Source organism: Solenopsis invicta, chromosome 3 (genome assembly GCF_016802725.1).
Source record: "Solenopsis invicta isolate M01_SB chromosome 3, UNIL_Sinv_3.0, whole genome shotgun sequence".
Classification (NCBI taxonomy): domain Eukaryota; kingdom Metazoa; phylum Arthropoda; class Insecta; order Hymenoptera; family Formicidae; genus Solenopsis; species Solenopsis invicta.
Window position 1 is genome coordinate 27,055,205 of NC_052666.1, and position 22,732 is coordinate 27,077,936.

The 22,732-nt window shown below is 39.9% G+C and overlaps 2 protein-coding genes across 3 annotated transcripts in view; one reads left to right on the forward strand and one right to left on the reverse strand.

Annotated features, from left to right (window-relative positions):
* The window catches only part of LOC105207877 (traB domain-containing protein), a 61,368-nt gene that overhangs the window by 24,050 nt on the left and 14,586 nt on the right, over positions 1-22,732 (forward strand). The gene's annotated exons all lie outside the window — the stretch shown is intronic.
* LOC105207873 (nuclear RNA export factor 1) lies at positions 6,506-9,139 on the reverse strand. 2 transcript variants are annotated; one of them, XM_011177530.3, is made up of 2 exons: positions 9,032-9,139; positions 6,506-8,950 (listed from the first exon to the last, which is right to left on the reverse strand). In XM_011177530.3, exon 2 carries the CDS (start codon positions 8,788-8,790, stop codon positions 7,135-7,137), a length of 1,656 nt encoding a protein of 551 aa, XP_011175832.1. In that variant the 5' UTR covers positions 8,791-8,950; positions 9,032-9,139; the 3' UTR covers positions 6,506-7,134. The 2 variants fall into 2 exon arrangements, with proteins under 2 accessions (XP_011175832.1, XP_039302418.1); XM_039446484.1 differs by having other exon boundaries at positions 9,057-9,105.

The following is a 22,732-nucleotide window of genomic DNA, read 5'->3' on the forward strand; positions in this document are numbered from 1 at the left end:
GTAACTTAGTTTTTACGCTATCTTCACTCACTTTCGTGTGTAGCTGTCGTTTCGTTGCTTTATGCGAGACATGCGAGATTAATAGGTACAAATTTTCCAAATGTCATTCTTCAGCATTTGTTTTTGACGCCTTTAGCGCACAATGACCACTGGATTAGCCGGTTAGCGAGTAATTTAACCTCGCGGCAACGGTACGAAGAGAGAGAGGGTGTCTGCTCATCTCTGCCACGTGAGAAAGTGAAAGCAAAGGCCGTATGCTTCGAAGACGAGATGAGGCACCGAGACCCGATCGTCCCGGCATTCGATCGTCCTGAAAATCACTCTCCTTCAGAGATTCTCTTCGACGTCCTCCTTACGCCGGTCGTCCTTTCTCAAAACTAGCTGGTGCACGTGCATCTTCCGCGAAATCTAAATTTTACTCACGAGTCACGTATTTCACAAGTCTCGTAAGAAAATCTAAAATTTCAAAATCTCACAATAGAATTAAAAATTTTATGTATTTCTCCTGCAAAAGTTAGGGATTTTGCTAAATTTGAGGAAAATTAACAAAAATTACTCTAGGCCTAGAGATATTAGGTTTGAATTCATGGTTTCTTGCATATACCCATGTTCACACATACGGGATAATCTTTTTTTGACAGCGCAAAATATACTGTTTAAGATGCTCCGAAAATTCATTAGAGGTATACATTGCACTTTTTGCTCATTAATACGGCTAGCATCATAGTCACAATTATAACTCTCTCTTCATTAAGGCATGTCTGACAATATGCCAATTATTATCAATAAAAATAAAATACAAGTTTAAAATTTACTTAAAGCTACTGTTAATGATTAGAAACCATATTAGAAAATTATATTTTGTTTTTTTTATATTCACCCAATTAAATATTAATTACCAGATCGCAAGATAAGGATAGAAATATTACTACTACTTATTTAAGTCGTTTTTACGTAGCGCTATGAAAAGTAGCAAGATACAACATAACATTTCGCTTCTCGTTGGTTGTAATTGTGCGCATGAAGAACATCGCTCGCCAATTAACCCGGAAAGAGACAGTAATTAAAGCGATTAGTTTGCGATTGATCTTTGAATCGGCTACAATTACTTTCTCGGTCTTGAATCATGATCTCAATTTCGATCTAAATACCTAGATGTGTATTTGTAGACTAGACTACACAAACAGGCTCATTGCTTAACGAATTAAGATATATGTCAGGCACTTCAAGATTTTGCGCAAACGTCGTTAAAACAGTGATACCTGCTCATGATACGGAGCATGATGACACTTGAGATGACATCTTTTTTAATATAAATTTTTTAAATAATATAATTTAGATAGATTCTTACGCGCGCAAAAAATTAAAAGGCCTGCTAAGATCGCGAATTATTTTGTACCTTTTCTGTCGCCAAAAAAATGGAGGTTTCTGTACCATTGCTAATTAATTTAAATAATTTCTCTCTCTATCACTTTCCGAGAGCATAGTGCACCGGTTGTTCCCGTGAGTATAATTAACGTATTTGTGGCGAATTAAGCAGGTACTCGAGATCTTAATTACACGGCGAAGGGGCCGCCCGCGGTTATTGTGACATACTGTGCATACTCCGGCGCAACTCCGTGCGAAAAAGAAAATTATCCACTCATCACTGCGATACGCGCCTCTCACTTATATAACGTAGAATCCCGTTTGATAGTTCTGAAGTGACGACCATATACCCCGTTTCCTACTCGTGCCCCTTTCCAGCGTCAATATAAATTCCTTTGTACGCGCATATTTCCCGCGCGTGATTTTTCTGCAGCCAAGCGTTTTGTCATTAACAATTATTAATAATCATACCGATAGATATTTCACATTATCCCATTGGAAAGGCCATCTGCACAATTTAAGTCCTGAAAGAAGATGCACAGCGGAATAATTTATTCTTCGTGTTATACAGAGATACGCATTAATTCTGCATACGTAACGCGCAATATGTTGCATCCGGAAAGGAAATTCTATTCGAATATCATACCGTGAATCATCACTTTTCCTTTGTCATGCACCTCTCTATGATAAAATTAACTCTCTCGAGCGCAATGCGGGCACTCATCCTCTTCCACGTAAATAATCTGTTCGCACAACTTCGACTAGACTTGAAACTTTCATAGTACAAAAGCATAAATCTAAAGAGTAAAAGGATAACAAAATAAGAAGGACTCGTGAAAGAATAAAAATCAACGAGATCGTCGTGTGTCATTACGAAATATGATTCATCTACTCCAACGTAATCTCTCTCCTTTTTTTTTATAGTTATGAAATCTTCTAATCTTCCTGCGATTGGGATAATTAAATTATCATTAGATCCAATCTTTTAACCGGCAGAATATTTGGCATTTCCTTTTTTGAACAGGAAACAATTAATTTTTGCTCATCGAGGCTATCGTAATTCGAAGACGATTTATAATCGTAGGTCATGCCGATGCTACACATGAACCCTAGAGAAGACGGCATAACTTTCACTCACGACAGTGTCGCGGGCCTCTTGCCCCGGGCACATCGGTACGAACACGTCGACAGAACGGTTTCGTCGATGCAGACGCGCGCGCACACACACATACACACACACACACACGCACACACAGTCGCGCCGGAATGTTGCATAAACGCACGCGCGTGAAGCCGCGGTTCTTACGTGCGTGATACGCGAACCCGCGCTCGTGAAACGTGGAAGTGCCGGAGCGATTATACAAGCGATTCCCACATGCGAGCTATCTCTCCGAAAAGTTCAAGTCAAAGGAGATCGAAATGACTTCTCACTGACTTTTCGAAAAGTCGCTGAATCGAAGAAAAGAAAAAGAAAGTAAAGAGAGACAAAGAGAGAGAGAGTTAACATGTAATAAAAAGTTAACATATAAGGCGAAACGTGAGAACGTAGCATTTGTAAGAACGTAAAAGGATTAAAATGAAAAAAAACTTATGATGCCAACGAGCTCGCGATATAAATATAACATTTTTTCGTATTTGTACAGTCGCGAGCTTAATTAGGTAAGTCGGGGAAGGAAAGAGGAAGAAGAGATTCTATTCTGGCGTAATTGCAAGGAAACGCAGTTGCGCGCGCGCGCGCGTACTCATTAACGGGAAAATGTCGTAAGCGTGCCCTTTTTAATTATTCACGTCTCACGTAAAATCCCATGTGCGCGCATTTGCGTTGCACGTACATGCACACAGGTGCATCTCGCGCGCGCTCGATGCATCTCCGGTAAATCGTATCGCTCTTCCCCGTCACGTACGTTCGCATGAATGCGAACGACTCTTGCGAAAATCCGTCTTGCACAATTGCTCCCGATCGGACTGTTTCATCTGTTTAAGAGAATCGCTCGTCTTCGATTTCCCTTCGCGGAGGCTGACGCAGCGTCGTCGTTCCGCTCAGGCATGAAGATCGATTCTACTTGCCTCCAATCGATTACGCCTAAAGACCACAATAATCACGTGGGTAACATTAAATCGTATTGCGCTTATTACTGTGATTAGATCTTGTAACATAAATCGAAAGGGGATTTCTCGAGTCCGCTTCGATATCTTCGAAGCATCGATTGAATATATTTTCTAAATAATTGGAAAACCATTATATACGTACGTACATATGTATGTATATGAATATGTACGTATGATTTAGCAGTAGCATTTTTGCTTCCGCAAGCTGTGAACAAAACGCCTATTCCCGAAAGCCGCGCAAAAGAACGGATTTTTCCGCTTTCGTAAAAGCCATTATAACGTCATTCGTGGGAATCAGTCCAGTCTGCGAGCGTTACTACTGCGAGCGTTACTAAACCCTATGGTCGATTTCTTCACTTCGCGATAATTTCGTTCGCTTAGAACTTAGAGAGAAGGTGACTTAGCTCGTTCCATTATTTGATACGAGCCGATTTCCCTGCTGTAACATTACAACAGTTTGTTTACGAGGAAAAATTATCTCTTTAAAGATTTTCACAGCGATTTTCACAGCTGGTCTCAAGGATTGCTCAGTTCGAAAATCATTAAGTGTGTAGAGGTGCTGTACGTATCATGTAAAGCAATATTATCTCTTGTCGTCGTTGAAAAGTCGACAAAGTAGAATGTTGAACACACAGATGATCTTTTTATTTCGTACTTTTAGCAGTAACGGTGCATAAAGGCTTCTTTCAGGATGTCATAATCGCTAGATTCATGTTACGAATGTGTCGTTGACTATCATTGTGAATCTAGCACAAGGCTATCCTGGCCAGTGAAATAAATCCTGTTGTCTCATTGTTAAAGAGTCATCTTTTTTATTTGCAACATATAATTTAACCGTAATAATAAACATATAAATTTTGTATGAGGATTTCGAAATCACAAACGTTCACTAAAAAAGGGTCTTGTTGCATTATTTAGAAATCTGGTAGATTCGAACAATATTTTATATTAAAGCTAACATGAATTTTCGCAAAACATTTACAGTAATTGCGGCGATTGTTGAATATAATGCGGCGATTCCTCGATTAACCGATCAACTTACTTTTTCTTTATTGGCGTGAATCATAACTGTAATGAGATTTTAATAATAATTCTCAGCGGTAAGTAACTTCGCTTCGCTCACACATTTTCTTATACGATTAGAAGTTACCGTTATGCATTAAATCTTTCCTGCTAGATTACTATTGTACATGACACTGTGGGGGCGTTTACACGCACGTTTTCCTCGCTCATTAGCATCGATAAGCGGATAACGGAATAGCGAATAACATTAGACATCATGTTACTTAACTTTTCGTATTTCTCTCTTTACATAACGAATATCTATGTAATGCATTCGTGTTACATTCCAAATTTCGTCATTAATTTTCTCTCCTAAGCTTTATTCCTGTTACCACTCAATGAAAGTCACCTTTAATCTCGTAGGAGAGAATCACAAGAGTGTATGCGGTGTCTTTCCATTTTTGTCGATGCCTTTCGTACGGGCGACGACACGAAAAATTTACATGGGATCTGCATGATATGACTTTCTCCTGCGGGTTATCTGAAAGAAACATCTTCGCGTTACATCGTGCGTGCACCTCTTATATCGTATCTTGGCATAAGCATGTCTCAATAGGCAAATCTTTTTAATCACGTTCCTCTGTCACTGTGGTACCCTGACCCACAACTTGACACGTTTATGTTTGAAGTCGGCATTCGCGAGTTTCGTAAATGAAATATGTATAATCTAACCGAATGAACCGTATCTGAACGACGTATAGAGGAACATTAATGATGTTTATTTTAGTTACGTCTTGGGATCCTGCTTTTTATAGCGCGCAAGTAAAAGTCTCTTCAAATCTATTTTAGCCCGCGCTCAAGATTACGCTCCGAGTGTCGATACTTTCGATTTCCAAGATGTCGATGATGCAGGAAGCATCGAACTATCGGAAAGAAAGTTTTAATTAATACAAGGGTTAATTGACACTGGAAGAAGCATGCGGTTGCCTATTTTTACGAAGGCGAGCTTCTCAAAGGCACCTCGTGGGAGGCTGCAGCGAGTCTCACAGCAGGGAACAATCATTTTATTATGTCGTTATCTATATACGTACCCTCTCTCGGCTCCCGGCTAATTGTTAGCAACTCAATTCAGTTAGTTCAGCTCAACGCTCCTCCATCTTTTTTTCTAACATTTCCGTGTCTCGCTTTTCATAATCGCCGGTTGAAAGAAAGGCGTGAGCGGCTTGTTCAAAATTCTACGCGTTAAAAATGTTTCACTTTTTAATTATATTCTCTATACAAAGTCATGATTTTCTACGTTGAAAATTATTAGTCTGATGTACCGGCGCAACCGTGTCATTGTACAAGGTATCTTTTTCTTCTTCTTTCTTTATTCACACGCGAAAGAATGTGTCTTGAGCCCTGACGATCCGGAAGTGACAAGATTGCGCAACAACAAGAGCCGCAGAAGATACGATCGGACTACCGTAAACGTGTCATGATTGTTTATTTGGCTACCGTGGCATTACTGCATTTTTCCTTGCAACGGTGATGCAATGCAAACACTTGTGCTGTTACATTCGAGCTGTGTGTTGTCCTTCGAAGGTGATCTTTTTAGGCTGTAATTACGTACAATAATACATAATCTTCGATATTATGATTTTAATTGAATTTAATTGACGAAGTGCATTGTCTAAAATTTATACGGTGAAAAGAGCTTTTATTAGAAGGGAGGGCTGTCATTTTCTTATTGGAATAAAATTACGTACGCCAGGCATCACGATTGCAACCTCAGTCACGTCTTCATTGCGACCTATTAACTCATTCGTATCATTTTCTCGGCGAAAATTTGCATGTATAGCGTAAAGTTCACTTCGCGCGCGTAATAAAAATTTTATTTCTCCCGCAATCGTCCGGACCATGAATTACTTCCATAATTATTATTCTTGGTACGGTGTTAGCGATAAATTGTACACGTTATCGAGCCCGAGTAATTGAAACATATAATTATGAACGGACGGGCGTATAAAATTTAGTATAAGTATTAGTTCTATTAACAAATGACAATTTTATTCTCGGCTTTACGTATCTATTTTATCAGTGACAGTGATTAATATTTTCTAGTATCGCACTCTCGGGATTAAGTCATTAACGAGCCATTACAGATCCGCATTCAAGCGTGATTTACTTAATCGAGTATAAATAAAGTCTCGAGAATCTTCAACAGCTCTTTCGCGTATCGTGATGTAAAACGGTTAGAAAGGGTAAAAAAACTCGCCTGCCTTCGCGATTTTGTTTCATTCACATTGCCCAGATGAACGCCATGGTCCTTGAGTGCATAACCTTTGGATGAAGTCACTAAGCATCTCGTCCTGCAGACCGTTTAAATGCCATGCGAGTAATCGCATCGACTTACCCATTGATATACGATACTATCATCTCGCGAGGCAAATGTCTACACATTATAGACAATGTACAATTAAATGCGCGTTTAACGCGATGATTTTCGTCACAGGAACAATCGTAAAAAATCGCAAAATGTAAAAAGGGAAAATATAAATTTGCGAAAACTTTTAAAGACACTTAAAAATGTATTTTTATACTACGGATACTTCTGTTATTTATACAGCGGTTAGAATACGCGTTAACAGTGAGATTAATGTATCGTTATGAGCTCTACGAATTCTGCAGAATAAATGCTTGTTCCGGTATCGACGACTCTTTCAAATCCTTCATGAAATCATATATCGCCTTTCGCATGTCCCACTGAGCTTCCGAGAGATAAATCAGGCACCATTCTTTGTTCATTTTTGTGATCTGCTGTATTCTGGTGATTATCACCGATTTTTCACTCGGACTGAAGCAAACCGGCTGAATTTCGTCGTAAGCGTATTTGACTACTATCCTATCGGGCGTCATACCGTCGGGAGCCGCGGATATGTGATACTGATCGTTCAAAATGTGATATTCGTCGTCGAGGGAGGCCACTAAAATAAACGTTCTATAGAATGACAGTACATTCGTACCCGAACTCAACTTCTTGAAAATTCCTGAGATGCCGAGCGCTATGCAATTGTCATTCTCGTATATGATGTCGTACGTGAAGGTACTTCTGTCGTGGTACGATCGGGGCAATTTTGTAAAAGCCGCTAGAATGTCCTCTTGGCCGTAGTAAATGTGTTTTTCGTATGGCGTATGTTTCTTTTGGCTTTTTCTCTTTAGATTTCTATTTGACAAATACTGGTTAAGGCCGATGTTTTGTGCGATGTTATGAGGTATGGAGAAGCTCATGGAATAGAACGCGTTTTTGTGATAGAGCCCTCGCAAGACCGTTCTGTCGACCTGATCGAACAAACTAAAAAAATGAGTTGCGAATTTATGCGCAAAATTCTGCAACTTGTCGTCCGGAAAATAATCCCCGTATATCATTGGCATATTTTCTGAGACGCACACGCCATCCAACTCTTCCAAGTGCGGGCAATATTTTTTCGCAGACGTTACGTATTGCTTCGCAGTAGAGTAATTTTCGCAAAGTGGATTTCCATCAAGCCAGAGTTTTGTGATTTGTAGATTTGTTAGAGGGGTTAACACGCTCATGTTCAACAGATTGTTGTGTCTCAGATCCAAGTACTTAACGGACGTTAGATTAGAGATTTCTGACGATATGTTAATTAATTCGTTATGCTGCAAATTCAAGTGCTCGAAGGTAGCTATTGAGGTACCGACTAGTTTCAAAATGTGATTGGAATTTTTGAGCTGTGACAACGGGCAATATATAATCTCCTCTATACTCGGATCCATGTGAAAATTCTCCAAGTTCAATGTCTTTCGATTTGGATTGTATCTCTTGGTCAATGCAGTCAACAGAAGGGGGTGTATCGAGATTGCCAGATTGTTGATTGTAGAATATCCCAAGGTTACCACAAGAATGAGCGCGTCGCCGTTAGCATTTTTGACGATCATGTTTAACTTGCATAGTATTTCCAGCGCAGGACCGCAATTTCTCGCGACAAAATATGCGTCTTCTCCACAAACTTGATACTTCACTGGTACCAAGTCGTGTGGCTCTACCGCCTTCAAAATACCTTTCAGGACTGTGTCCTTGTCATATAGACCACCTTTAATGACCTTGATTTTGTGCCATATGTCTGTGCTATTCATTAGTCCCCTTTCATGAGGCATTTTTGCTCCCATGGCTATTCTTATAGTGATTGCTGTGTCCAAAACAACCTGCCCAACCTGGGCAGTGGTGGTGATCGTTGACACCTGTACATTATTTTGTTGCAACTTTATTTTCTCATGTTTGGTCTGCCTTGAATGTCTCGGGTCCATTGTAAAACTTTAATTTCTCTCTTTTAATAATATTTTGTCTTATCTATTTTATAATTAGCTGCTTCCTTTATATTGTGACTTCTTCAATGTTTACACATATTCGAGGTTAACTCGTATGTAAACCATCACATCTATCGTTTCCTATATTCACACATTTTCTCTAAATTGAAAAATATTCAGACGTTATAAAATGGCAATTATAAATTTGTCATTAGAAAATGTAGCAAAAGAAAATACTTACTTGTGAACTTTTATATTTCTCTTACCAACACCGGCTTTTTTAGGAGTGTCAGGAGGACTCTTTCAGGCTCTTTACTCTCTAAAATCTAAAACATGTTTCTACTAATTTACAGTAGATGTCAGGTTTTCCTTAATACCGACATATAAGATACTTGAGTCAGGTTGACTTCTTGTCGGTACAATACTTGTTACCTAACGTTCGCGTTACCCTGCTTAGTATCATAATAATTGCACGTTATTCATGGAAGATGTCGCATCGATGATATTTTTGGTAACAAATTAAAGAATTCTGTGCAAGGATAGATGATGTGCGTAATTATTTCGACTTATGATGAACTAACCACCACAGGCTCGACCTCAATACACAATATATACATACACATCATATACATCTATATTCACATATGGTTTTTATGAACGATAATGCAATAAACATTTAAAACAAGATACAAAAATTAAAAATAATTAAAAAAAAGGAAAATAAAAAAACAAAACTCACATACATGATATAGATTCTTATATATATAAATAGATAAAAGTTAAAACTAATTTAAAAAAAAGAAATAATTCGTAGAATTGCCTGATCTATCCACATTACAAATTATATTTAATTTTCTGTCAATTCAATCGTATTTTTTGTAAATAGAAATTTAAACAAAAGTATATCTAGCTTTTTAATGACAATCTTTTTTTAATGTATTGAGATAATTTGCGTATAAATAATAATAATAATATTTGCGTATAGATAATAAAGTTTAACTTTATAAATTGTATTTTGTAGAGTTGGATAAGTTAATATTGTTTTTTAACTAAATTAAGTTAATGACTTATAAATGGCTTATTATTATTTATATTAAATTAGGAAGTCATAATTTTTTAAAGTTAAATTATTCAAAAAATTATAATATATAGATTATCAAATAACTCTAATATTTTATTTGTAAATTAAGTTTATGAAATAACAAAGAAATATAATATTCTTTATGTAAAAATGTATTTTTTTATAACTGGTTTCTTTTTTTACATGGATAAATTTTTAACTTGGGAAAACAGTTAATAAGTTAAAGTTCATACATTTTAAATATAACTAGTTGAAGTTAAAAACTAAATTATTTAAAATTAACCAAGTCAAGTTAAAATGTATTAACTTTTGAACTTTATTATTTAACTTTACACTTTTTAACTACCAACCCTGTCTTTATGTTAATTAAATTGTAACATTTTTTACAGAAGTTCTAATATGCAAGTACATCCAGATTTCTATTAAAAATAATTCACGATGTAAATTTCTCTATATTTTATTCTACTAAATTTATTATGATTTACAATAATTATTACGATTTAATTTTTTAACAAACGTGTATACATTATTTAATTTTTAACACGCATTAATACTTAATGAATATAAAAATATTCTATTTGCTTTATAACACATTGTGTATATACAAAATATTTAATACATATAATTAAATATTAAATACATATAAATAGAACATAAATATAAATTTAATATAAATAAATATTTAATACATATAAATAGAACATAAATATAAATTTAATATAAATAAATGTTTCATTCGTTTATCTTACGACTAAAGTTACATAAAATCATACTTATATAGAAAATATGTTTCGAGAAACGGGGAGACTCCCGCAAAAGCCGCAATAATAACCGTTTAACGGCGGTCGATCTTTGATCTCGCAGCAAAAGTTCGTGCGATTCATAAACTCGGCGCGTTCTTTAGCGCACTTCCTCGTTCTCTCGTTAATTACAACCAGCTTACGGCGCGTCCCTTATACAGAATCGACCGAATGTAACATTACACCGTTTCTTTCAGCGAACAGCATCAGTGACTGCGCGCGTTTTCGGAAGCTGTGCTTGCGTGCACACTGACGTTACATGTTGAATCAATAACACGCGCATGTTCGCACAGATTATCGGGCGATTAACTTTATCAAGTTGTTCAAAATTCTCTGCCCAATAACAAATCATGATTAAACTATTGGAATTAAATGTGTATGCGCGATTTTTATGGTACTCAGCCCCGTTTAATTAGCTGTTCCCCGGCGTTGTTAATAAATCCTCGAACAATTTAGTCGCACGCGTTGCGAGGGATTGAGTTACTTCTTACTCGCAAAAAAGTTCGTACCAGGCGGTTTGCATCTTCTTCAGAGGCCGCGGCGCCTCATAATTCACTTAGGCTCAGCTCGCCTGTCTGCATGTTGGTCGAGACAGCGGCAATTACCGTCCTGTCGGCAAAAAGAAAAAAGAAATAAAACCACGCGCACTCGAGCGTTTTTAACAAACGCCGACGTGTAGCGTGTCTCACCACCGTCCGCCGTACATGCGTCGCGCTTGCAATTCCGCGATGGAGAACGAGAAGCCCGCTCCAGTCCGGAATGCAACGAGCTTCGAGAATTTGAGAACAAGCGTAATCGTGACTCCGCGAGCTTAACGAGCTCAAGAACAAAGCGAACTTAGAAGGAGCGCGCTCCGCGCACATTTAGATTGTTCGCGCTCCATGTTTGTCGCTACGGCAGTTCCGTCTCCATTGTTTCTCCTGCGGAACGCCGGAAATTAATCTACGGGGAGACGAGAAGAAGCGATCGCGCGGACGATCGATCGTGCTCGGCGAGGAATTCGCGCGAGTACAGCCTGCGCCTCCGCTTCGCGAGCGCGAGCGCGTTCGCGAACGCGGGCGCGTCTGCCTCGTTTTCATCCTCCGTCTCTCCCCTTCGCCCTCCCGTAATTCATTTAGACGGTAGCCAGACAAGAGGACAGGCTCAATTACACCCGCGGCAAAAAGCCGCGCGGGCCGACCGCCCGCCGCCGTCGCCGCCGCCGTCGCCGCTTCCTCGTACGACGTGCGTGGTCCGCGCCCGGTCGGCGTGGAGAGAGGCGAGCCGAAACGAGACGAGACGGGGCCGAGATGAAGCGCAAGTGTTATGCCGAGGACAACGGCGTGGATTTGTCGACCGTGTCGTCGAGAACAGGCGGCAGCCAGCGGACCCCGTCGGCTCGTGTCCTCTGTCATTCAAGCGCGGCACCGCGATCATTAAAAGGGCCCCTTTGTCGTCCGTGCAACGTACAAGCAACGCGAACGATGCCGTTTAACGACGACATCCGATGCATGCCCGGATCGCGACGTGCGGATGTCCGGACGACGCGGCCGGAATGCCCGCCGACATTAATCGCCTTTGGCGTCGGCGAAAAACCGTCGGTCGGAATCGAGTATCGCAAGTGCAAACAAGAACGCTTCGATCGAACTCGAGTAATGAGCCTCGTGGTTTTTGGGGCCTTCAACATTTCGCTTCTTTTGAGCGTAAGAGCTTGCGACAAGCACTGAAAGAGAAAATTAATAAATATTTGTTTGAATAGCCGCAATGAAATATCTACTAAACGTAAACAATATTTATTTAGTACAAGAACCACTAATTCAATTTAACTATCGTATTTTTGTATTCAACAAGTATTTATATACCGTAAATAAATGTCCCATTGTAACTATATTCAAACAAGTATTTATTAAAATTTAATAATTTTTTCTCTCAATATAATTATGGGCGTAATGCGAGATTCTCTTGAAAAATATATTTGTCTAAGATTCATTGAAAACAAGAAGTGATCTTATTGTATAAAGAACGACTTAACCCTCCGTGGTCCAACCAAGAATTTGAAGAAAGCAAATTTTTAATTTTTGATTATTCTGTCTCAAATTTGGACATATACAAAAAAAAATGAAAAACGTTTCTAGTCAAACAATTGTAAAATCATATTCTGGAATATTGAAAGAATATACCAGAATTTTTTCAGATTTTTTAGAACTCGAAAACTCTTTAAGGAACAATATCAGGCACCAGCGACCCGGTTGAACTGGAAAAGCAGCAAAGAAAACGTTGGTTTACATTTGCATTTATCAAAGATGCGATGAATGATTGTAAGATAGCAAATATAGGATCCTAGAAAAGGTATTGACGACTCAAAAAGAATGCGTTCGGTAAAGCATAATAATCCGAAGCTGCACGCTGAAGTCGTGATCGCGGATGCATATTCCTCAAGGTGGCTATCGACGCACAATCTGTTCGCTGCAAAGCGAATTCGCAGGAATTGCGCTTCTTGCGCGGCGTGCACAAAGAGGATGCAGTTGGCTGTTCCTGGAGGAGGTTTCTCGAGGTGGTTAATCGGCCGGTTAGCGGGGGCGGGTAGGCTCGCTCGAAAACAATGGTCCTCGTGTTGATGGCAATATTTTAATGAAGTTAGCGAGTTCCCGGTAAATGAACGGCACATCCCTCGCTCCTCGCCGCTTTCCAGGAGCGTAAACGCTCCGGAGGTAGTGGAACTCTTTTGCGCGCGCGCGAGAGAGAGAGAAAGAGAAAGAGGGAGGAATTGAGAGAGGGTGCGAGAGAGCAACAGCGAGTCGGCAGGCGCCACTCGGCCACTGATTTCCACTTACCGATATCCTCCTACAAAGCTGCCTTCATCTGCCAGCCTACGCGGTCGTTCTTTCGTTAACCCGATGTCCCGGCTCTTGCGGACTTAAACTCGCGGAAAATGAGTTCAGTGTTATCAGACATTACGAGCGAGTAGTCGAGTGTTGTAAAATCCATCTTGATGTAATAAATTATGTTATTACATCACTCGAGTATTGATTTTGCAATTTCACGTTAGTATTTATCAAAATAAGAAGAAATATTTTTGCATTAATAATCCATATAATTGTACAGCATCTGATATCAAACCATCTTGCATTTACCTATCGGATCGACCCATCCTTTCGAAGAATGTGTCATGAATTTGTTTGAATTTATTATAATCTTTGTGAATATTCACAAAGAGGCAGATGAGATTACCGTTAGACGTGCATGAATCGTAGAAGTAGGATAAAATCACGTGTGTCAACACAAATCGTTTTGCATGCTAAGCAAAGATGGTCTAGGATAGGTGGGATTAATTTGATCGATGCTTTTGTGTACGAAATGAATGAAGGAGCGCAGATCGTAATTCATAAGAGAATGCGATTATCATGCTGCAAAAATTAGAAAAACGTTTTTTAAGTAAGCAAATACTTTTGCGCATTATAATAACAATTTATGCCTAGTCTATAAAAAAAACATAAAATCTTGAATAAATATTTGTACAAAAGATTCAGAGCGAAGATTAAATCCGTGGTTCGTAAGATTCATTTTAGATGCAAATTTTTATTTAAAATATACCTAAAAATTACATATGCAATCTAAATCTTTAATTTTATAATTTTGAAATTATTTGTAAAATTAAAGATTTAGATTGCGTTTGTAATTTTTAGCGTCCATTTTAAATAAAAAGATTAATTTTTATAAGTAAAATCACGAGGAAGGAAAGACTTGAAAAAAATTGAAATAAATCGATATATTCGAGAAACAACATTTTTTCCGAGTAACACATTGTCGCGCGTTATCGATCGAACGAGCGTTATTGAGATTTTCCACTTTGTAGTCGAATCGAGTCTAATTAATTTGCCTCCAATTAATTACCGACAATTGCTCTCTCGTTCTAATTACGCGCGCTCGATTAGAATCTACGAAAGTTACGGCCGAACGGAGCAATCTTAAGGTCCCGGTACTCGCATGCGAGTTCTCGTGAACAGTATTACTCGTGATAAGACTTGACCACAAAGCGCTCTCGCCGTGTGCACAGAGATGTGCATCGGCGAAACTCACCAGCGGCAACGCGCGCGCTCGCTCGTCTCGCATGCGAGCTCGAACATTTTGTATAGCCCTCGATCTTTCTTTTACATTCGCGCGACGACGCAATAAATCTCGCCGCTTATAATCCGAGCCCTTATTTTCGACGTCGTGTCTAATGGGAGGAGTCCGAATAAATTATGCAAAGGAACTCGATACACTTATTGTTAGTTCGCTATTTCTCGGACATCGGTCTACAGTCGAGATCTCGTGCCTTCATTCATCATGCGTCCATTCATCATGCGCCTGTGCTTGTTTAGCGACGTCAGAATTACCAATCTAACGATGTCCGAATCGATGCGAGTCTACCGTGGACTGCGGTAAGCAGCGCGACTACCACAATTTCTACAGTCTCCAAATTCAACGTTAATTTTCCTGAAATTTTCCTTTCCGAATTCCGCGGGACCGATCGAATCCGATAGCACGGCGCATATACGCGTGTGTGAGTAAATAACGTGAGTAACGTTACACACACACCCACGTAGACGAGCCGTCCAAACGTGTATATATGTTAGTTAGGTGGACCGAATACAGATAGGACTGTACCGGGGAGAAGGAAGCGGGGGGGAGGGGGTGTCAGGATCTCGTCTCCGAGGTCTCGAAGAGGGATATTAAGGCCAAAGCTATCTGATGGTTTCTCCTCTCCTCTCCCGATCCCTCGTCCGTCTCCCTCGCTCTCCCGGCGATTCGTAGCTTCGAGAGGGCGGTTTCGCGAGAGACTACGGCGCGGTGGAGTGCAAGCGGGGTGCAAGGGAGAAGACGGAGGAAGCCACGACCCGAAATTACTGCATCGATCCCCAGCAGACTCTCGTGCTCCACCTTAAGCGACAGTAGATGAAACCAATTTCGACCCTTAAGCCCGCCTTACACGTCGCGATTCGTCGCGGATTTCCGTTGTCTTAGACTTGCGACAAGGTGATCTCGATTCTCGATGGTTTTGTAATTATAACGTAATCTTATGATCTCATTGCGGACATGAGTTTGCGCGAATGCTGACGAATGCACACTTCCTTTCTTTTCCTCCATATATTCAGTTTATAAACACGCACATACACACACATATGTACAATAGATATATTTTTATTATATATTTTTATATGTTATACATTTTTTTGCGCTTATTGTGTATATTGTTCTCAACATTTTTTTTAAGACAATTAAGATTCCAAGTAAAAAGGGATTTTTTTTATTAGTGTTATTGCCATTAGATGCTTGTTAGCATCTAATGGCAATAACACTAATAAAAATTTACTTACTATTAAATTGATTCTCGATTTAATATTGTGATATTATATTTGCTCAATTTAGAATTGTGTTTTAAGATCAAAAAAGTTGATCGACGCGTGATTTAGTAAACTTGAAAATGTACATAGAATTGCACAAGAAATATCAGTACTAGATCTAATTATAACCGTTAAGACTTTAATTAGTTGTATTGCATTTCTTTACGTGTCGGTTCTTGGAGAATCAACTAGACCGTTTCGCGTCGCCCTCTTTTCTCATCACACTCGGTTCTTTTACGGGATAAGCTGTCAGCGGGATATTTTCCGGAGAAGATACACTTTACGACAGATTACGAAGTTTATGACTTTCTTCGATATTTTCGCCACATCTCTTCTCGTCTACGTGCTCGTGATTCTTTACATCGTAGCGTTCTTTGAACTCACCTTCGCGTTTTACGATCACACCTCTTCTCTCGCACATTTTTCTTTATTTTTGACTTTAGAACTAACATCGACTGCCATGTTTTAAATCTTCTCTCTTTAACGTCATCACTACGGTTACATTGTTAGCTTGCTCTAAAGGCTGTTTAAAATAATTATAAAGATGAAGTCGAGGATCAGATTTTCGTTGAATAAACTTTGATATAAAAGCAAATAATATAAATACGCGAAACACAATGTTAGAAAATAAATGGCGAGCGTGTACTGAAGTATCTAAAAATTTAGGTAAACATAAATTTGAAAATAATTTTATTGGATCATCAAAATAATTATGAAGGACGTTCAAGTACTATGAGCAATGCTGCAAAAAGTTTTGCATTTTAATTTGAACATCTTACATAATTATTTGGCTTAACAAAATTATTTGCAGAACTGTAAATTTTTAAATACTTTAGTAAAATTGTTTTTCTTCATGCGATTAAAATATATATCATATTATATATTTTTTTTAATTATTTATTAAATATATTCAAAAAATGTAACAATTCAAAATGTAATAGACACTCCATATTAATATTTTAAATGTTTTCTCCGAGGTGATTGAAAATAAAGAATAAAAGATTGAAAATTTCGAACGTCAGAAATGGAATAAAAATCTCTCGAACTTTAAGGGAACAAACATTGTATTGCTTCCAATATTGCTTCAACCTTTTGTATCCGCTCTGATTATTTAATAATAATAATTATTATTAAATATTTATTATTATTAATAATAAATATTTATTAATAATAATAAATATTTAATAATACTTTGTTTAATAATAATAAGACACAGGAGACGCGAGAAATTAAAATTCGAAAAATTACACAATCCGCTCGCGTTTGTCTTATCGTGCGATAACGACGATAGAAAAATTTCGTCGAGCAGCGTTATCATAAATTGAATATCCTTTATTCCGACTTCTCGTTCGCGCTCCTTCAAGTTAGTGGAAGTAGCAATCCGACTTTTGAATTAAAACGCCCATCGGGCGAGTATCTACCGTGTACGAGCGGACGACTTGCCCCCTTCCTATCGCTCAAACTCTCAGCAAAAGATATAAAAATTTAATTCCTCGCGAAGAATGACGTGCCGCCAGCGCCGCGAGCTTCTTTCAGAGATCCTCTCTCCTTTCTTTCGTCTTTGCTCTCGCCATATTTCCCCCCTCCCCCGTTCTCTCACTTTTTTTCCCCTTCTCTTCATCGCAAAGGATCTTGCCATCGTTCTTGGTCTCCCCCGTGTGTCCATCCATTTTTTAAGCTCCCCCGCGTCGAAAAAGTTTTTCCATTCTTTCAGTCGTTAACGGGACCGTTCATGAAAATTTAACGTTTTGCTGGCACTCTTTCAAGCCTGAGAGAATTCGAGAAAAGAACATATGACATGTCACGAAATTTGAAACTTTCAATTTTGTTTTGACTTTTTTTTTCATCGCGAAACTTGTTAGAGAACAAAGTATCATCGCACAAGAGCACTGAATAATGTTTTCGTAATATTTTGTTGTAATTTAAGAATTTATAAGTGCAATTGTGCATTATTTATAAGCACTTTTAAATTAATTATTCATGTATACGTATATATGTATCAAGAGATAATTAGCTGTTGTATTATATTATGAAACGCGTAATGGCATGCACAACTTTTTGCACACTCCCACATAGCTTCCGTGGCTTTAATTGATCCATCTATCGCGATGCTCCTACTGCTTCCGTTCGTTTTTGCACTCACTAATTTAGCTCCTAGTCTTCATTTCTGCAACGTATGCTGTTGACTTTTGCGTGAATCGATAGTTTTGCGTTCTACATGCAGATAAGTTGGCAAAGAAGCCTTATACGTCGGCGAAGACTTCAGTGGAGTCGTTTATCTCGTCCGGTAACGCCTCGTAAATGCAATTAATAGCGTTATCGATCAAGGATCAGCGATGACTCCGGCTTATGCAACGAGAGTGTATTTCCTTTAGATGCCTCGTACATATAATGGGTAGCGTATAACAAGTTAGATCCTATGAATTAAAATGGATTAAACTGGACTAACATGAACTAAAATTTTTCTATTCTCAAGAAGTACAATTAGAAAAGAAACGCGAGAGCGGAGTTCGTTCCAAGATATTTTCTTCCTCATCGATTTAAAAAAAAAAGAAAAGAAAAGAAAAGTGCAAAGTGGCTCCTCCACTCAGAGCGACCTCGGTCGATTTAATTCGACGAGATTCGATTTTTGTTGGAAACGAGCCGAGCTGCTTTTCCACGGCAGAAAACGCGGCCTCGAGGAGCGGTGAAAGATATCCCGGATGCGTTGCTCTCCGGTAGGGTTTTGTAAGGAACAGGCAATCTCTGTCTACGCTAGATAACGCCGTCGGGGGTTGCCCGGGGACATAGCTTTTCATCTTACTAAATCACCCCGCCGACTACCACCCGCTCTATACCGTCGGCATCCGGTCGACCTGGTGTATTACCAGACTCAGACCTAAACAAGAAGGAACGCCCCCGCGGTTTGTCGCAGATGCTTGGAAACATACGTTTCACGCGGCAAGGCGATCGACTTACTTGATAGAAACGCGGATTTTTTGAAATTTGACGAACGGATCCGGAACTCCGTGTTATTGCGCACGCTAGTTCGCAATGTTAAGCGAAAACTCTTTTTCATCTTTCTTCAGTGTAACGAAAAAGTAGCTGGAAAAAGCAATAAAAATATTGTGTTGAAATTAAGATAAATATATATACGTAAATATCAGATACGCGAAAACTTCGGAAATGAGTTTTTCTTAAATAAGCGTTTGTATATAATACATGGATAGCTAATTTTTTTCGAAAGATGTATTTCTTTAGCCTAATAAAGTTTAAACTGACTTTACTTAGCGTTATGCGAATTGAATATAGGACGGTGTAAAATATCGGGCTGCAGAATTTTTCGGGCAAAAATTCCGCGCTTTTGACTTTCCTTTGCCAGTAATCCTATCGATCCATGTAATCTGTTCCTCGTTGCGCGAGGGAAAAGGGGAGTTTGCCCGTCGACTAGTGACATCACTGGGCCATACATCAAATCGTTATCAGCCCCGGTTTCTCCCTCCTTCATTCAGAGGGGCGAGACGGAGAGAGACAGCTCGAAAAGAGATGGAAAAAGGGGGAAAGGAGATTGTGAAAAGATAGAAAGGAAAGAGAAAGAGGGAGCGAGGGAGGATGATGGACGAGGGAAAAGAGGAACGACGGAAAATATGAGGCATGAGAGCAAGAGATGACGGCAAGGAGGGGAGGGGGCGGAACAAATCAAGAGTTTTTTTTTCATCGTCTTGGGAAAGAATCAAGAAACGATCTTTTATCCTCGCGATGCGCGCGTCACGCTAAGAGTTGATGATGAGCTGTAATGAATTTCGTGCGAGCATGACGTGAGAAACGTTTCGAGCGAGATGCACAGCATCCGATTTCTAAATATCAACGTTCTCGTCCACTTAGCTTTTCGAAATGTACGCCAAACTACAGTCGACATAGACGCAATGGCAATCGAAAAATATTTCTAAACGATCGCGGGGTGGAAGCGTCTTGTAACTGTGGTGCGTTGCAAGATTTTCAAAGTACAGGCGCCACTCTAGTCGGTGGTATAATTTTATTGCGGCAGATCGAATCGGACGCCGGTCGTTGCATCCGCCCCTACGGGTGTCAATCCTCCCCGGGGCGAAAGTCGTGGCAGGACGAGGAGAACGTAACGGCACGGATGGAGAGGAGTAACGCGCAGACAGAGAGAAGGAGAGGGAGAGAAAGGGAGAGCGGATGGAACGGAAACTGAAAGCGGGGGCGGTCGGTATCTGACGAGATAAGGGCGCAATCTCTGCCCTCCTTCCCTTTCCCGTGTCTCTTTCTATCTCTTGTCCTTCATCATCCTTGCTCTCTACATCTCTTCGGAGTGAGAGGTGGAAGAGCTTCCCCGTAGAAGGGGTTGAGAGCGAGATGGCACGGGGGAGCGAGGGAGACAGGGATGAGGACGACAGAGGAGAGAGGGAGAAAGGGAGAGAACGAGAGGGACAGAGGAATGAGAGAGAGAGGGAGAGAGAGAGAGAATGGTTGCCAGGCAACGATGAGAGGGGGCGACCAGCAGTATAGATCGCTATCCGGCCACCTCCTCAGGGGCGGGTTGCGTGGGTGGAGGAGGTAAAACCCCCCTCAGCAAGATGGCTTTATTACCCTCCGTCGAGGACTCGCCGATGTCGCTGCAGTAACTTGGTCCTCGCTCTAGGAAATGACGCCAGAGTTAGTACTTCTTGTATACAGATACGTAACCACGCGCGCCCTCACATACACCTTACACGCTGTATTATCCACGTTGTCCCCGTGGACGAAATCTTTTGATTAATCTATGCGAAACACGCGCTTCTATGCGCTTTACTTTGCAACTTACTTTGTTACAGCGTTAAGAGAAAAATCATCGTCGTTACGTGGTTTCTGAATGTAAAACGGTAAAAATACTTCGTACGTAACATTCTAATGTTTTTGTAATGCCGTGCCTGTATAGGATTTAATTGAAGAAAATCGAGGTTTTCGCGCAAATGCATGTATATTCTTCAGTAACAACATTTTGTATCAGTTTTAACTCAAGATGCAAGCTACTTCCAATTTTAACAAATATGCTGCACGTTCGTGCACGAGACTGAAATGTCTCGTTACTTGAAATAGTTTCGTTAAAGGTACCGCCGGTACAGTATTTTATATCTTTCATAAATATCTCGCTGTGGCTAGTAAACAGACGCTCGGTTCTGGTAGTAAATCGCGTTTGTGCGCGTCCACCGCATCTCTGCTCTCGAGACGTGAATTTCATCGCGAGTATCGTGAAACATCGTGAAATTTCGCTTGTCGCGGAACCGGCCCGCTTCGTCGTTATTATTACAAGTGGAAACAGTTTCGTGGCGGCGAGCCGAGAGCAGAGACGAGAGTGGTTACAACTTTAATAAGTCTGCTCGACTTTGCAGCATGCAGCAGCGGCGCGTCGAGTCGAGTCAAGTCGAGTTGCGTCGCATCGTGTCGCATCGCATTGCTTCAGGCTGCCGGGCACCGCGACGCATTCTCACGGCGGCGAATTCCGCCAAGTCTCTCGGTACCAACTCTCTCGGCAGCACAACACCGGAGATGGAACCCCAGACGTAATTTCCGGTTTCGACGCGGCAGTCGCGCGTTAGCCGAACCAAAAGACGATCGCTCAGCGAGCGAGATAGTCCGAGATAACTCGCCCCCTTGTGGCTTTCTCTTCTCTCTCTCTCTGTCTCTCTTTCTTCTTCCTTGTGTTATTTCACTTTACCTTACCCGTATTTGCTTCTTCCCCCTTGCATCTCTCTCTTTCTCTCCACATTCAAAGTTTATCTCTTTGTTTTTCCTTCCATTCTCGTAAGCAATATATCCGCTAATCTCCTTCGCAGCGATGATGATATTATACAAGATAATATTGTACAAGATGGATTTCGCTATTCCTCGAAAACCGTTCAATGATACTCGAAATGAATAGAAATCGAGACACACTTTAGGTTATTCCAAAACTGAAATATTAATGACCACTAATTACATCAATAATATACATTTTTCTAGATTTTAACGATGAAAATTCAATACGTCATATTGGTAAGAAATTAGCTTTTATAAATTTGCGTGATATTCCTCCTCTGAAACGCGCTCTTTAAGAAGTCAATTTCACTTCGAGGATCTCGGTACGAAGGGGGCACCGATATATCTCGGGAGATGGAATGGATCGCGAGTCTAAATGGCCCAAGTCGTGAATACGTTTTTACTGTTGAACATCCGTAGGGGCTTCGACGTATGTATATCGCCAGCGACCGACCGCGGCCAACATCGCATCATGAATAATAAACGAAAGTATCCGTCGTATATGATACATGACAACGGCGCCGCGAGTAAGGTCCCGTCGTGTAAATCCTTCGACCTTATACTCGGCTACCATTTGTTACGGATACATGTGGCCGTAGAAATTTCTGGCGAAGACCTAAACTGAATTACCGCGAAGATAGCAATTGGATTAATCGTGTATCCGTCGCGAAAAATGTTGCGGTCGGATTGATCGGACAATTCTTTCGCCATCGTCATTTATGCGCGTGTACGAAAGACTATAAGAAATATAAAAATGCAAACCGAACGTTTATTCGAACAGTTGGATCTAAAGATCGGATTGTATCTATGTTAACTTGTCTCTTAAAGGTGAAAGCGTTGATATTTTACGCACTTGATATCTCGGCAATCTTTTTATTGCAATAAACGTTGATTTATCTGCAACAAAATGAGAGAAT